This window comes from Crocuta crocuta, unplaced genomic scaffold (genome assembly GCF_008692635.1).
Source record: "Crocuta crocuta isolate KB4526 unplaced genomic scaffold, BGI_CrCroc_1.0 scaffold299, whole genome shotgun sequence".
Lineage (NCBI taxonomy): Eukaryota > Metazoa > Chordata > Mammalia > Carnivora > Hyaenidae > Crocuta > Crocuta crocuta.
The window spans coordinates 8,454,350-8,467,972 of NW_027532747.1; the positions used below are offsets into that span (position 1 = coordinate 8,454,350).

Genomic DNA, 13,623 nt, shown 5'->3' on the forward strand with positions numbered 1-13,623 from the left:
GCGCACCTACTAAGTATCAGGCAGAGTTGGATGTTTTTATAATAGTTTATCCCATTCAAATTTCGTACGACAATCCTAGAGAGATCGTTGGGGACACGAGCTGTAGAATCTCACACAACTGTTTTAAAACTCTAGCTCTCTGCCACCTAGAATAAGTGATTTAATCTCTCTGGACTTCGTTCTCTCCTCTGTTAAAATAAGGGTAATAATGGCTTCTACCTCATTAGCGTTACTGTGAGAAATCAGGAGATAACCCAGAGAAAGCACTTGGCCACAGTGAGTCCTCCATTGCTGTTAGCAAAGATCTGCATTTAGAACTCTGGAGTTGGCGCCCCTATTTTCCTCTGAGGCATAAGCAAGCAAGAAGCTTGCCTAAGGCCATACAGCTATTGAATGGAATTCAAATCCAAATTCCAGGGCAAAAACCCAAGGCAGAACCACTCTTTAGGGAGACAGAATTTTAGTTGGACTCCAGAAGACTTCACGTGATTTCCACTTCTCCTCAATCTCCATAGTCCTAATTGCCTGGATTATAAAAGTAAACACACTCAATGCGCAAACGCAGGCTCCGTAGGAATGTACATACGAGGAAACAGAAGTCCAAAATCCCACCGCCTCGTGATAACAGTTTTTACATACTTTCCTTTTTTGCTGCATTCCAATTTACTTGGCTGAAATCTTACACATATACAATCCTACATATTGTTAATAATATATAACATAGGAAATTTGCAATGCTATTTAATTCTTCATAATCATTCATTTTAATGGCCACAAAAGTCACATTTTATTATAAATAACATCCCAATATACAGGTTTTGTGGGAAGTTTACATTTCCATTTTCTTCTTTAGAAGAGATTCCCAGAAAAGGAATGATTAAATCAAAGGATATGAGACTGTTTGCGATCCTTTTTCCTTATTGATACAAAAATGAATTTGTTACATGTTAGTTGCTGCTAAGGATAAGAATTATGTCTTTTGTTTGTATTCCCCACAGAAACCCATATAGAAAAGCTTAAAGGAACCTCTTGAGAAGTACTGTTGATTCAAAATTTTTTGCTCTGTATAAATGTTATTGCCTTGAAATACTGATGATAGATGAATAGGGACAGGAATGTATCTCTGGATGATATATAATGCATCTTTAGTCACCAAAAAAGGAAACCTGAATCCAAACCTATATAGAAACTTGTTCTTTTATCCAGTAAAGCAGCATAGTGATGGGGCACTATGGTACAACAGAAAAATTAGGGAGCTTGGAATTAAAAGGTCTAGATTTAAGTCTCAAATTTTCCATTAACCAGCTATGTAACCTTGACCAAGACAATTTATCTCTCTGAGCCTGTTTCCTTATCTATAAATGAGCAGATTAGACCAAATGATCTCTTTGTAACTTTCCTGCACAGACTATTAGCCTATGAAAACACAGTCAAGGTATGAACTTCCAGGGGGGTATGGCTTCTTGGTATATTAACTAGTCGTTACAAGCCATTGCAATACCAACGGCTGCACCATTGTGGATAATACGCCCCAGAGACATAGCCAGGAATGCAAAGGTGAATGAGACATAGTGCCGGACTTCACGAAGCTCACAGTCTCACTGGGGAGACTTTCGTACCATATAAGTGCTAATATAGAAAGCTCTATAGAGTATTGTGGGATTTGATACAGGAGGAAGTTGCTACGGAGAGTTTGTATCCATTTTTTAAAATTTAAATAGAGTTCAGAGTCTCATCTTGAAGAATGAGAAGGAGTTCAACTCACCAGCAAAAGTATAAAGCATTTCAGGCAGAGGAAATGGCCTAAGCAAAGGCAAGGAAGTATGAAATTAAATAAGATTATAAATGTAAAGCAGTTAGCATAATGCCTGCCATATGGTAAGTGTTCAACAAACAGTGCTTGTTGTTTTGATGATAATGATGATGATTCTGAAAGTAAACAGGGGGCATGGGGGATGGGACATGTAGCCCAAGCTGAAATTAGAAAGGTAGGCTGGCAAATTAATGAAATACCTTCTTGTATGCCACATCTGGATATTATCCTACAAGAAATGAGACATGATCAAAGATTTTTAAGCACGGAACCAGGTCATTAAGATCCGTGTTTAGAAGGATCACCTAGATCATAGTTTGAAGGGCAGATTGGTGGCCATGGCCCAGGATTAGAGGACTAATTATAAAAACAATACTGTGATATATTAGAACTATTCATACTAGACACTATCAAGGTGTTTGAAAGTGAAACATTCAGTATGCAATAACCATTTCTCCAATATTACTATATGCCTGTCCTTTTAGGTTAAAAAAATAACTAAATAACCAATGGGTTGTTTTTTTTTGAAACATACAATACATACCCTTGTGGCATTGGTAGAGGGTATCTTCAAGAGGCAAATCATAATTCTCAAACTGGAATCTAAAGAACACTGTGAACAAATGTGAAAACAATAAAAGTCAGTACCCTTCTTAATGTATCTTTTACTTCATGTATTTTTTATAAGCATTTATTTTAGGGGGAAAATCTCTAATATAGCTGTCTCCTTACAGTTTTCTATACCATATATTCATGTTGAAAAAAATCATTCTCAGGTTTAAAAAAACATAATTGAACCGTTAATTAGGCAATGTTAAACAACTAAATAATTAAACACAGCTCCTAAACTACTATTCTTAAAATGAAATCAGATAGAGAGTTGGATAAAGAATTGGATGGATGGATGGATGGATGGATGGATATATGAATGGATGGATGGGTGGATGGATGGACTAGACTGACAGAGAGATGGGTAGGTAGATATTAAATGTGTCCAACTCTAAAGAGGTATACTAATTTGTGAAATTTTCCCATGCTGGGGAAAAAAAAAAAAACCTAATCAGATCTATTTAAAACCATTAAGCTTATTACTCCAAATAAGAACCAGTTTCATCTGCCCTTTCTCTGCTGCTAAAAGACAAGACCAAAACCTGGGGAAAAGCAGTAAAATTTCTACAAGAATAAAATCATGACTCGCAAATCTCGATTTGAAATCAAATCTTGGCAAGATTCCACGATCAAAATATACTTTAAAAATTGAGTTTACTGGTATGGGGAGGACAGGGAGAAATGTTAGAACAAAAATAAACAATCTTATTTAATACTGTAAGCATAATCACAATAGTAGGCTAGAGTTGAATCTCTGCCGCTGTGGCTAATACTAATCTTTTAAGATAGTACAAACTAAGCCAGTGGTTCTCCAAGTATAACCTCTGGACCAGCAGGACTTCTAATTACCTGGACACTTGTCAGAATGCAAATCATCAGGCTGTACCCCCAGTGAATCTGAAACCCTTAGATTAAGGCCCAGGAATCTGATTTCAGCAAGTCCTGCAGAACACCGGTGCACCCTGAAGTCTGAGATCCACTTCTCTACACTGATGAGAACTACAGAAAGCTTTTCAACGGCTTAAGATTTCCCCCAGATATTAAAAACAAAGCAGAAGATGATCAGAGGCAGTGCCTGGATCTGATCTACCAGGGCAAGATTTTGCTTTAGTTCTGGAAGTGTTTTATAGGTGCTTTCTAAGGGAACTATTGGTTTATTTAATCTGCTTAATACCCATCGGAGTTCATGTGACATTTACATTACTTTAAACCAGAGGCTGAAAACTGGCTGTTCATCAGCTCCCCATGGTGTTTTAAAAACTAGGAAATATCATTTTCAAAAACATGGGAAGACCAATGATACAAAGCCTGTATTCCCACACGACAACTGGCCGGTGTATCATAGTATCTGGACTCGTTAGAAGGGACTGGTGCTTTCCTGTTCTCAAGGTCCCTATTGGGCAGGCTGATTGTCACAAATTACGCTTACCAGTTGTTTACAACTGGCAATACTTTCAATTGGTCAGTCATCAAGTTAAATATTTTGATGACTGTATCAACCTGCAGGTGTTTGAATTTGCCATGCCTGACTCACCCCTTCTCTTCAAGTGTGTGGCTTTAAGCAATGAACAGCCCTGAATGGCTCTTGCCCTAGGGAGGTTCTATGTGGCCATGTTAAAAAGCATCACTTAATCTACATGTGCAGGTACAGTATCTACTTACACACATGGTTTCAAAGCACAGTACTAACCCTCTTTGCTTGGATTTATTCAGGCACCCTAGACTTGTGAGCAGAGATGATCATAGGATGTGAGAGATGGTAAAGATTTCAGTATTTCCACTTGTCACAGTAACTTCAAGCTCAAAGAAAACAGCATACACCACATGGTTCCTGAATTATCCTTACAGACCCTGTTTTGGGGTCATATATTCCAAATCTGCCAATTTGGAAAAAGGCATTATCTGAGGTGGTCTGTCTTTTTTTCTTTTAAGTTTATTTATTTGTGTGTGTGTGTGTGTGTGTGTGTGTGTGTGTCTGCAAGAGAGAGAGAGAGAGAGAGAGGCAGAGAGAGAGGGAAAGAGAATCCCAGGCAGGCTCTGCACTGTCAGTGTGGAGCCCATGATCTAAGCAGAAACCAAGAGTCAAATGCTTAATCGACTGAGCCACCCAGGTGCCCAGGGGTTGGGGGTGGGGGGGGGGGGGAGGGGTGGTTCATTTTTATAAAACATTTTATATACATGTAATACTACTCATTTGAGAAACGGTGCTGACAACATGTAACCTCACTTATCAAATCAACAAGTGATCTATTTTATTGTGAGTTGAAGATTTCTGTGATCTGTCTAAAGCACAAAAAGCTCACGGAGCAAATGAGGCTCAAAGACATAGAAATGGCCACTATCAGCCACCTCCTTTCTCCCTACTACAGAGACTGGATGCTTTCAATTTGCTGCTGCTGCAAAGGACTCTAGGAGTCTGGACTGGAGTCAAGAGTCAAGAGTCAAGAGTCTTGAGTTCTACTCCTTACATGGCCACCACCTCTCTGAATTTGCAGTCCCCCATCTGGAAAATGGGGGGCATTGGAAAGTGATGGCTTTTATAGGTCTCTTCCAGCTTTAACAGTACAGAGTTCTGCTTCTGTATTTAATGGACTTATGTTGAAAATGTTCCTTAGGTTACCAGATTCTAGAGCTAGGAAAGTGTGTGTGAATTCTTGGAAACTGGTATGGAGGCCACAGGGAGGGGGGGCAATGGTGGTGGTGGTGGTAAAGCAGCCAAACAGATACATAATATCATCTTGGCCTTGCAAGAAAGTAATTAATTCACAATCACTTCCCTTTAGACAGTTCTCTGAAATTTGGCTTTATATTGTATGTCTACTCTCCTTTTACACAAAACTATGTATTTACTGACTTAAGCATTTATTGAAAAAAGTTTCTAGACAAACACAATCTACTAGAGTCTTCCTGGTTTTTAAAAACCCACTGGAAACAGGAAATCGCTATGTCAAAATGCCTAATACATGTTGCTTTAAGTTTGTAACATTTGGAGACAACAAGCTAACCAAGGCTCTGCACTCTGGCTAACAGAGGTTCCTTACAGCCCTTTACGAAACATCAGATCTCTGGAAGCAAATGGTCTCCAAACAGTAAGATCACAATTTGCAAATGAAATCCTGGGGCCAGCTTACCTTCAGAGGCAAAACACAAGGCAGCTTGGCAAAAAACGTCTGAAACTGGTTGCTGATTGTGGTCCAGAGGCTGCTAGGAGAATCCATGGGCAAAGCTTCCATGAAGGTAGCAATGTTTTCCAAACAGCGTATCATAGCACCCCCTGCTGGTAAATTCTTTTTGTTATTTAGACCCTAAAAACACAAAAGCATAGGCAATCAACTGCTGAAACAGTTTGGGGATTCAGAGAGTAATTTGTCAAAGATCAGCTTTAAAAATCACGCATTCATGGATTAAACATGTGTTGTGTGCCTACTATATAGACTATTTATTGTAATCGGCAGGAGGAGTAAAAGAAGAATCAACAAATTCGGACAAACTCTGGAAACACTGTGACCTTTAATTCAGTGGGAGATGGTGAAATGTGAGTAAGAAGTGAGACACAGGTTTTAAGGATGTGCAATTGGTGCAATTAGGTGCTAAGAAGACACAATGAATGATGCTTGCTGGAAACTCCACTGGCCAAAGCCTGAGAGTAACGACTACGGATGCAGCAAAGTCTCTAGGGCCATCGGCCAACCCTGCAAGCTACCTGAGAGAGCTAAAGAGCAGAGGAGCCGACACACAAACCCAAGCATCCCCATACAACGAATCAGCAATGGAGCTGACAACTGATGCCAAGTCTCACCACCGAGCACAGAAGCGGACCTGGATCCGAAACCTTGCGGTAAATAAGTGGAATCCAAGTCTCGCGATACAGCACACATGGCTCCATCCACCGCACGTTTCGAAAGCCTAAATGTTCAGTGCAGGCCAGTGCTTAACGGCTGCCCTCCACCCCTTAGTTGAGGGTGTCCAGGAGCTTCAAATGAACAGTCAATGCACACACAACAGCAGTGTCCAACTGGCACTCTTCCATGTGTTGGCAATTCTTTTTAATTAATTTGAAACATTTAAGTAACTTAAGATTAATTGGACATGTGCTAATATTTAGCTTAAATGTAATTTTTCCATTAAATGACTGGACTTCTTCCTCGGCCGCGATTTCGGCAGGGGCTTAGGGCGTCATCAAAGCGAACCTACCTCCAGGAGCTGACTGAGCGCAGCGAGAGAGCTCAGCTCATTGAAGTCCATGAGAGACGTGGCTAAGGTCCGTAAGAAAGTCCCATCTGGAAAGTCAACAGTCAGATTTAGTAGCGTTGGGGTTTCAGCGAGTTGCCACGTTTGTGGTATTTGGATTCCCTGTGGAGGAATTACCTTTGATCGTGCTCTGGAAGAGCTGCGGGAAGATGCCGTTGGGGGCCAGCTGATGGAAGATGCAGCGTAGGAACTGCTTGGCCACCCCCGCTGCATTGCCAGGAACCATCATGCTGAGCGAGAAAGGGGAGAGAAAAGGACTCATGGGGCAACCAGCGTGAGCTTACGTATTTCTAGATTTATTTTTTTTAATGTTTATTTTTGAGAGAGAGAGAGAGAGAGAGAGAGAGAATGACTGGGGGAGGGGCAGAGAAAGCAGGAGACAGAAGATCCAGGAGTGGGCTTTGTGCTGGCTGCAGAAGGCCGGAATCCGGGCAGAAACTCAGGAACAGTGAGATGATCATGACCTGACCTGAAGTCTGATGCTCAAGCCACTGAGCCACCCAGAAGCCCCTCTGTACTTGCTTATTTACAGTTCAGGCGTTTACCCTTCAGTCCTCTCATGGAATATCCTACTGTCTTTTTCATCAGTGAGATAAAATACTGCAGTTGCACAGAATCCCTGTTAACAATAAGTTTCTAGAAAGAGAAAACCAGGAAATGTGAGAGTGGTCCCAGACCAATTCCAGCCACCCCAGAGTATGGATGAGGGCCAGAGAGAAAAGGTGACCTGTAAAGTCTACACATCCAGAAAATGGCAGGGTCAGGAGGAAAACCAGGATGAGATTGTCAGCAAGATCCTCCCACAAACGGTCATTAGCTAAAGAGAGCTGAACTGAAGAAAAATGCAGGGAGGGAGATGTTCATACCTATTGGGAGATAGGACAACTTCTCTTGGGGTGCCTTGAGCTGGTACTTATACAAAGGAGAGGGCTTTGATGTGTGCAGTTGATCCTCACCCTCTGCATCACTTATGCCTATCAAAACAGGGAGCCAAGCGATGATATATGGCCCCTGAGACAGAAGTATCGGGAAGGATGTTCCCAGAGGTGATTAGACAGTGAGTTACCAGAGGAAGAAAGAAAAAATCAAAGAGCCCAAATAGATAAATGGTAAAAAGTCCCTTTTACCTAAACTGTTATTATGCTACCCTGACATGCTGATTCAAACTCACAGGTCAAAAACATTCTTCATACAGAAATGACACCAAACTCACATAAACTTTCTTTTTCTAAAAAATTTTCTTAATGTTTTATTTATTTTTTGAGAGAGAGAGTGTGTGTGAGAAGGGGAAGGTCAGAGAAGAGGGAGTCACAGAATCCGAAGACAGGCTCCAGGCTCTGAGCTGTCAGCACAGAGACTGATGTGGGGCTCAAACCCACGAACATGAGATCATGACCTGAGCCGAAGTCAGACACCCAACCAACTGAGCCACCCAGGTGCCCCTCACACAAACTCTTTCAAAAATTAGGGAAGGACGGCACCCTTCCCACTTTATTTTATGAGGCTGGCATAGCCCTAAAACCAACACCAGATAAAGCCATTACAAAAACAAACTAAACTAAACCAACAGTCTTCATGGACATTAAATCCAACTATAAACAGGATGATGGTCCATGACCAAATAGAGTTTATCCCAGGAATGTAAGAAGGACTTAATATTCAAAATCCAATCAATGGAATTCAATATATTAAAGAATAAAGGGTGGGGCGCCTGGGTGGCTCAGTAGGTTACATGTCTGACTCTTGATTTCAGCTCAGGTCATGATCCCAGGGTCATGAGATGGAGTCCTGTGTCAGGCTGTGTACTAAGCGTGGAGCCTATGCAGGATTCTCTCTCTCCCCTGCTTCCTTTGCCCCTCCCCCACTTGCACATATGCACTCTCTATAAATAAACAAATGAGTTACCATCTCACACTGGTCAGAGTGGCTAAAATTAACAACTCAGGAAACAACAGATGTTTGTGAGGCTGTGGAGAAAGGAAACCCTACTGCACTATTGGTGGGAATGCAAACTGGTGCAGTCACTCTGGAAAACAGTTCAAAAAATTAAAACTAGAACTACCCTACGACCCAGCAATTGCACTTTAAGGAATTTATCCAAAGGATACAAAACTGCTGATTCGAAGGGCCACCTGCACCCCAGTGTTTATAGCAGTGCTATCAACAAGAGCCAAATTACGGAAAGAGCCCAAATGTCCATCAACTGATGAATGGAGTAAGGGAACACTCATGCACTTGCACGCATACACAGGCACGCGTGTGCGCGCGTGCGCGCGCGCACACACACACACACACACACACACCCCTATACACAGGACTACTACTCAGCAATGAAAAAGAATGAAATCTTGCCATTTGCAACAATATGGATGGAACTGGAGGGTATTATGCTAAGTGAAATAAGCCTGTCAGAGAAAGACAGATATCATATGAGTTCACTCATGTGGAATCTGAGAAACTTAACAGATGATTATAGGGAAAGGGAAGAAAAAATAAGATGAAAACAGAGAAGGAGGCAAACAAAAAGACACTTTTAAATATAGAGAACAAACTGAGGGTTGATAAGGTTTGGGGGGGTTAAATGGGTGATAGGCATTAAGGAGGGCCCTTGTGATGAGCACTGGGTATTATATGTAAGTGATGAATCACTGGGTTCTACTCCTGAAGCCAAGACTACACTGTATGTTAACTAACTTGAGAATGAATGAATGAATGAATGAATGAATAAATAAATAAAATGAGATATAATTGAAAAAATAAATAAATAAAAATAAAAAATAAAGGGCAAAACCATACAGTTATTTCAATAGATACAGAAAATGCATCTGGCAAAGTTAACATCCATTTATAATAAAAACTCTCGGCAAATTAGAAATGAAAAACAAAAACATCATTAGTCTGGCAAAGGGCAGCTATGAACACCTACAGTAAGCATAATTAATGGTGAGATACCAAAGGTTTTTCTGGTAGAGCAGGAACAAGGCAAGGAAGTTCACTAACATCTTTATTATCATACTGGAGATCCTAGTCATTAAAAGAGGAGAATAAGAAAATAAAAGGCATGAAAATCAGAGAGAAGCGAAATTGTCACTATTTACAGATATTTTTTTTTAACATCCAAATGCTTTCAGATTCTAAGAAATCTTTAAAAGCAATGACTGCAACTAGTAAGTGAACCCAGCTTATTACATTAGAATGTTTTTTTTTTTTTAAATTTATTTCTAGGAGAGAGAGAGAGAGACAGCGCGAGCAGGGGAGGGTCAGAGAGAGAGGGAGTCACAGACTGAAACATGCTCCAGGCTCTGAGCTGGCAGTCAGCACAGAGCCCGACGCGGGGCTCGAACCCACGAACTGCGAGATCATGACCTAAGCGAAAGTCAGACGCTTAACCGACTAAGCTACCCAGGTGCCCCTACATTACAATGTTAATATAAAAATTCAATTGCACATTTATAGACCAGCAGCAAAAAGTTGCAAAATGAAATTTTTAAAAATTCCACTTACACGGGCATTAAAACACTCAAAATTCTTGGGAATAAATTTAACAAAAGATGTGCAAGACCTCTACACTGAAAACTACCAAATACGGCTGAGAGAAACAAAAAAGACTGAATAAAATAAGAATATATACTATATTCATGAATTGAAAGACTCAGTACTTTTATGCAGTCAGTTATCCCCAAATTGATTCATAGTTTTAGTATAATTCCCACAGGCTTTTCTCGCCAAAATTGAGAAGCTTATTTAAAAATGTATATGGAAATTTGATAAATCTATAATATCCAAATCAATCTTCTTGAAAAAAAATGAGCCAAGTTGGAAGATTCATAACTATTGGACTTCAAGACCTATTGTATAGCTACAATAATTAAGACAGTTCGATGCTAGCTTAAGAATCAATAAACATATAGATCAACATAGCAGGATAGAGAGTCTGGAAGTAAATCGACCCTAATATGGCTGTTTGATTTTAACCAACACCAAAGTGATCCAGTGGGGAAAGGGAAAGTCATTTTTTTAATGGTGCTGAAATAACTAGGTTTCTACATGGATAAAAAAAACTTCAACCCCTACCATCACACCATACATAAAAATGAATTTGAGATTGATCATATAAATGCTAAATATAAATGCTTACACCATAAAACTTTTAAAGGAAAATACAAGAGAAGATCTTCTTGATTTGAGGATAGGCAAAGACAATAAGAAGAAATAGTCCTAAATTGTTGAAAAAAATTTAAGACATTAGTCTTCACCTAAATTAAAAACATCTCATCAAAAATATATATTAATAAAAGAAACAGGTAAGCCCCAGACTAGGTGAAAATATTCTCAAGACATACTTAATAAAGGAGTGGTATTTAGGATATATAAAAAGGTCCTACAACTCAACCCAGTTAAACATGTACAAAAGATTCAAACAAACACTTCACAAAAGAAGATTTACAGAGGGTCTTGAAGAGCACTTGAAAATATACTCAACAGCAGTAGTCACCAGGGAAATGCAAATTTAATCTATAAGATACCTACCAGGATGGTTAAGATTAAAAAGACCAACACCACCAAATTTTGGTAAGGATGTCAAATAACCAGAAGTCTCGTACATTATTGGTGGGAATACAAAATGGCATAACCACTTTAAAGAGACAATCTGATAGTGTCTTATAAAATCAAACATACATCTATCCAGGAACCCCACAGTTCCATTCCTAGGTATTTATCTAAGAGAAAAAAAAATTTGTTTCCAAACAGACTTGTATAAGAATGGTCATGACAGCTTTATTTCTAATAGCCCCAAATTGGAAACAATGCAAATATCTATCAACGGGAGAATATATAAATAAAGTATGGGATAGTACTCAGCGAAAGAAAGAGAAAGAAAGAAAGAAAGAAAGAAAGAAAGAACGAAAGAAAGAAAGAAAGAAACTATTGATACAGGCAACGACATGGATGAATCTCAAAAATGTTATCTAAGTAAAAAAGCTCAGACACAAAAGGAGCACAAACCATATGATTCCATTCATATAAAGCTCTATGGTGGGGGGGAAAAAAAAAGTCAGGCTACTATTTGCCTATGTGGGTGGGGATTGGGAAGATGCATGAGGCAAACTTTCTGGGGGTGATGGTAATGTTCTATATCTTGACAGGGATTTAGGTTATGCAGGGGTGTGCCATTGTCAGAAATCAGTGAGTGTACACGTAAGATATGCATACTCTCTAGTAGGTAAATTTTGCATCAAAGGAAAAAAAATCTTAAAATCAAACTTTAGTCCATGCAAACTTTGCTGAAGGATATATGGGGGAAGTATGCTAATATCTGAAATTGACTTTGAAATGCATCCAAAAATAAAATGGATTGATGATGGGTGGGTAGAAGGAGAGATAGATGGTTGGATATGGGATAAAGCGAGTGAAATGTTCTTTGTTGAATCTAGGTAATAGGTATATATGAGCATTCACTCTAAAGTTCTCCCAACTTTGCAGTATATTTAAATCTTTATAATAAAATGTTAGGGGGGAAAAGTTAAAAAGTATATACAAATGAGCATTAAAAAGAGGAGCAAATATCCGTAAAACCAAGAGTCACAGAAGTGCAGTGACAACATCGTCTATGTTTGTAGGAGTTGCTATGGTTCTGCTAACACATATACTCTGTCACTGGGACCTCACAGCACGTACCCCTGTGACCCAACAAGGCCATGCACTGGTATCTCTCTTTTATAGATGAGAAAACGAAAGCAGAGAGATAAATGTGCCCAAATTCACAGACAGTGCCCACTCCTGCTCTCCTCTGGTTCCTTCTCCCCCCTGCAGCTAAAGGAACCTTTCACACACACACATCCCCTGCTGCATTAAAATCCTTCTGCACCTTCCCACTGCCGCTAGAAGAAAGCCCAAAATATGGTTTATAACCCCAAATACGCTGGCAAGCCAATCTCAGCAAGACATCACATCTCTGTGCTCTAGCCATACTGGACTTTTCGTGACTCTTCCTACACAACCTGTTCTCTACCACCTTGAGACCTGTGCACATGCTTTTTCCATAGCGATCTGCATGGTCGAATGCAACTTTCTTTAAGATCTTAGTTTAAACATCACTCCTTAAGGGAAGCCTGTCTCTCTTCCCTTCTCCCTGTTACCCAGACTACCTCAGATCTGCCTCATATTCACCCACCTGTCTGTCACTCATCTCAGTAAATGGCATAGCCATCCACCCAGGTGTTCAGACCAGAACCTGGGAGTCATTCTTGCCTCCTTGTTTTTCTCACACCCAACATCCAGTCTATCAGTGAATTCTGCTGGCTCAACTTGAAAAGCATTTCCTGAATATATCCTTATTGGGACCTCTTCTCACTACCTTAAACCAAGTCTTTCTTTCTTTTTTTTTTTTAAATGTTTTATTTATTTCTAGGAGAGAGAGAGAGAGAGAGACAGCGTGGGCAGGGGAGGGTCAGAGAGAGAGGGAGTCACAGACTCTGAAACAGGCTCCAGGCTCTGAGCTGGCAGTCAGCACAGAGCCCGAAGCAGGGCTCGAACCCACGAACCGCGAGATCATGACCTAAGCGAAAGTCGGACGCTTAACCGACTAAGCCACCCAGGCGCCCCAAACCAAGTCTTTCTTATTGTGCACCTGAGCCACTGAAATGGTCTCCACACTGATTGCCTGTTTCCACTCGTGACCTGCTGTCCTGCATGACCTATTTTCAACACGGTAGCTGGAGTGGTCTTTTCAAAACACAGGTTAAGTTATGTCGCCCCCTACTCTCTGTTTTCTTCAGTTTAAGTCCCAACTCCTTACAACAACCTCTAGGCCCTACCTGGCCGGTCTCACCGTCACCTCGTCCGTCTCCTCTCCTAACCCTTCTCCCCACTCACTCTGCTTAGCCTGTCTTAGTCTTGTTCCCCAAATTATCTGGGCGCTTTCTTGACTTATACTTTTGCATTTGCTG

The 13,623-nt window shown here is 40.3% G+C and overlaps 1 protein-coding gene across 3 annotated transcripts in view; it reads right to left on the minus strand.

The window, feature by feature from the left end:
• The window catches only part of UNC79 (unc-79 subunit of NALCN channel complex), a 207,326-nt gene that overhangs the window by 51,175 nt on the left and 142,528 nt on the right, over positions 1-13,623 (minus strand). For all 3 annotated transcript variants that reach the window (XM_077780866.1, XM_077780865.1, XM_077780867.1), the window contains 4 exons: positions 6,791-6,903; positions 6,617-6,702; positions 5,554-5,727; positions 2,358-2,426 (listed from right to left, as the gene is read on the minus strand). In XM_077780866.1, coding sequence (XP_077636992.1) covers positions 2,358-2,426; positions 5,554-5,727; positions 6,617-6,702; positions 6,791-6,903 — 442 coding nt within the window. The remainder of the gene's footprint in view (positions 1-2,357; positions 2,427-5,553; positions 5,728-6,616; positions 6,703-6,790; positions 6,904-13,623) is intronic.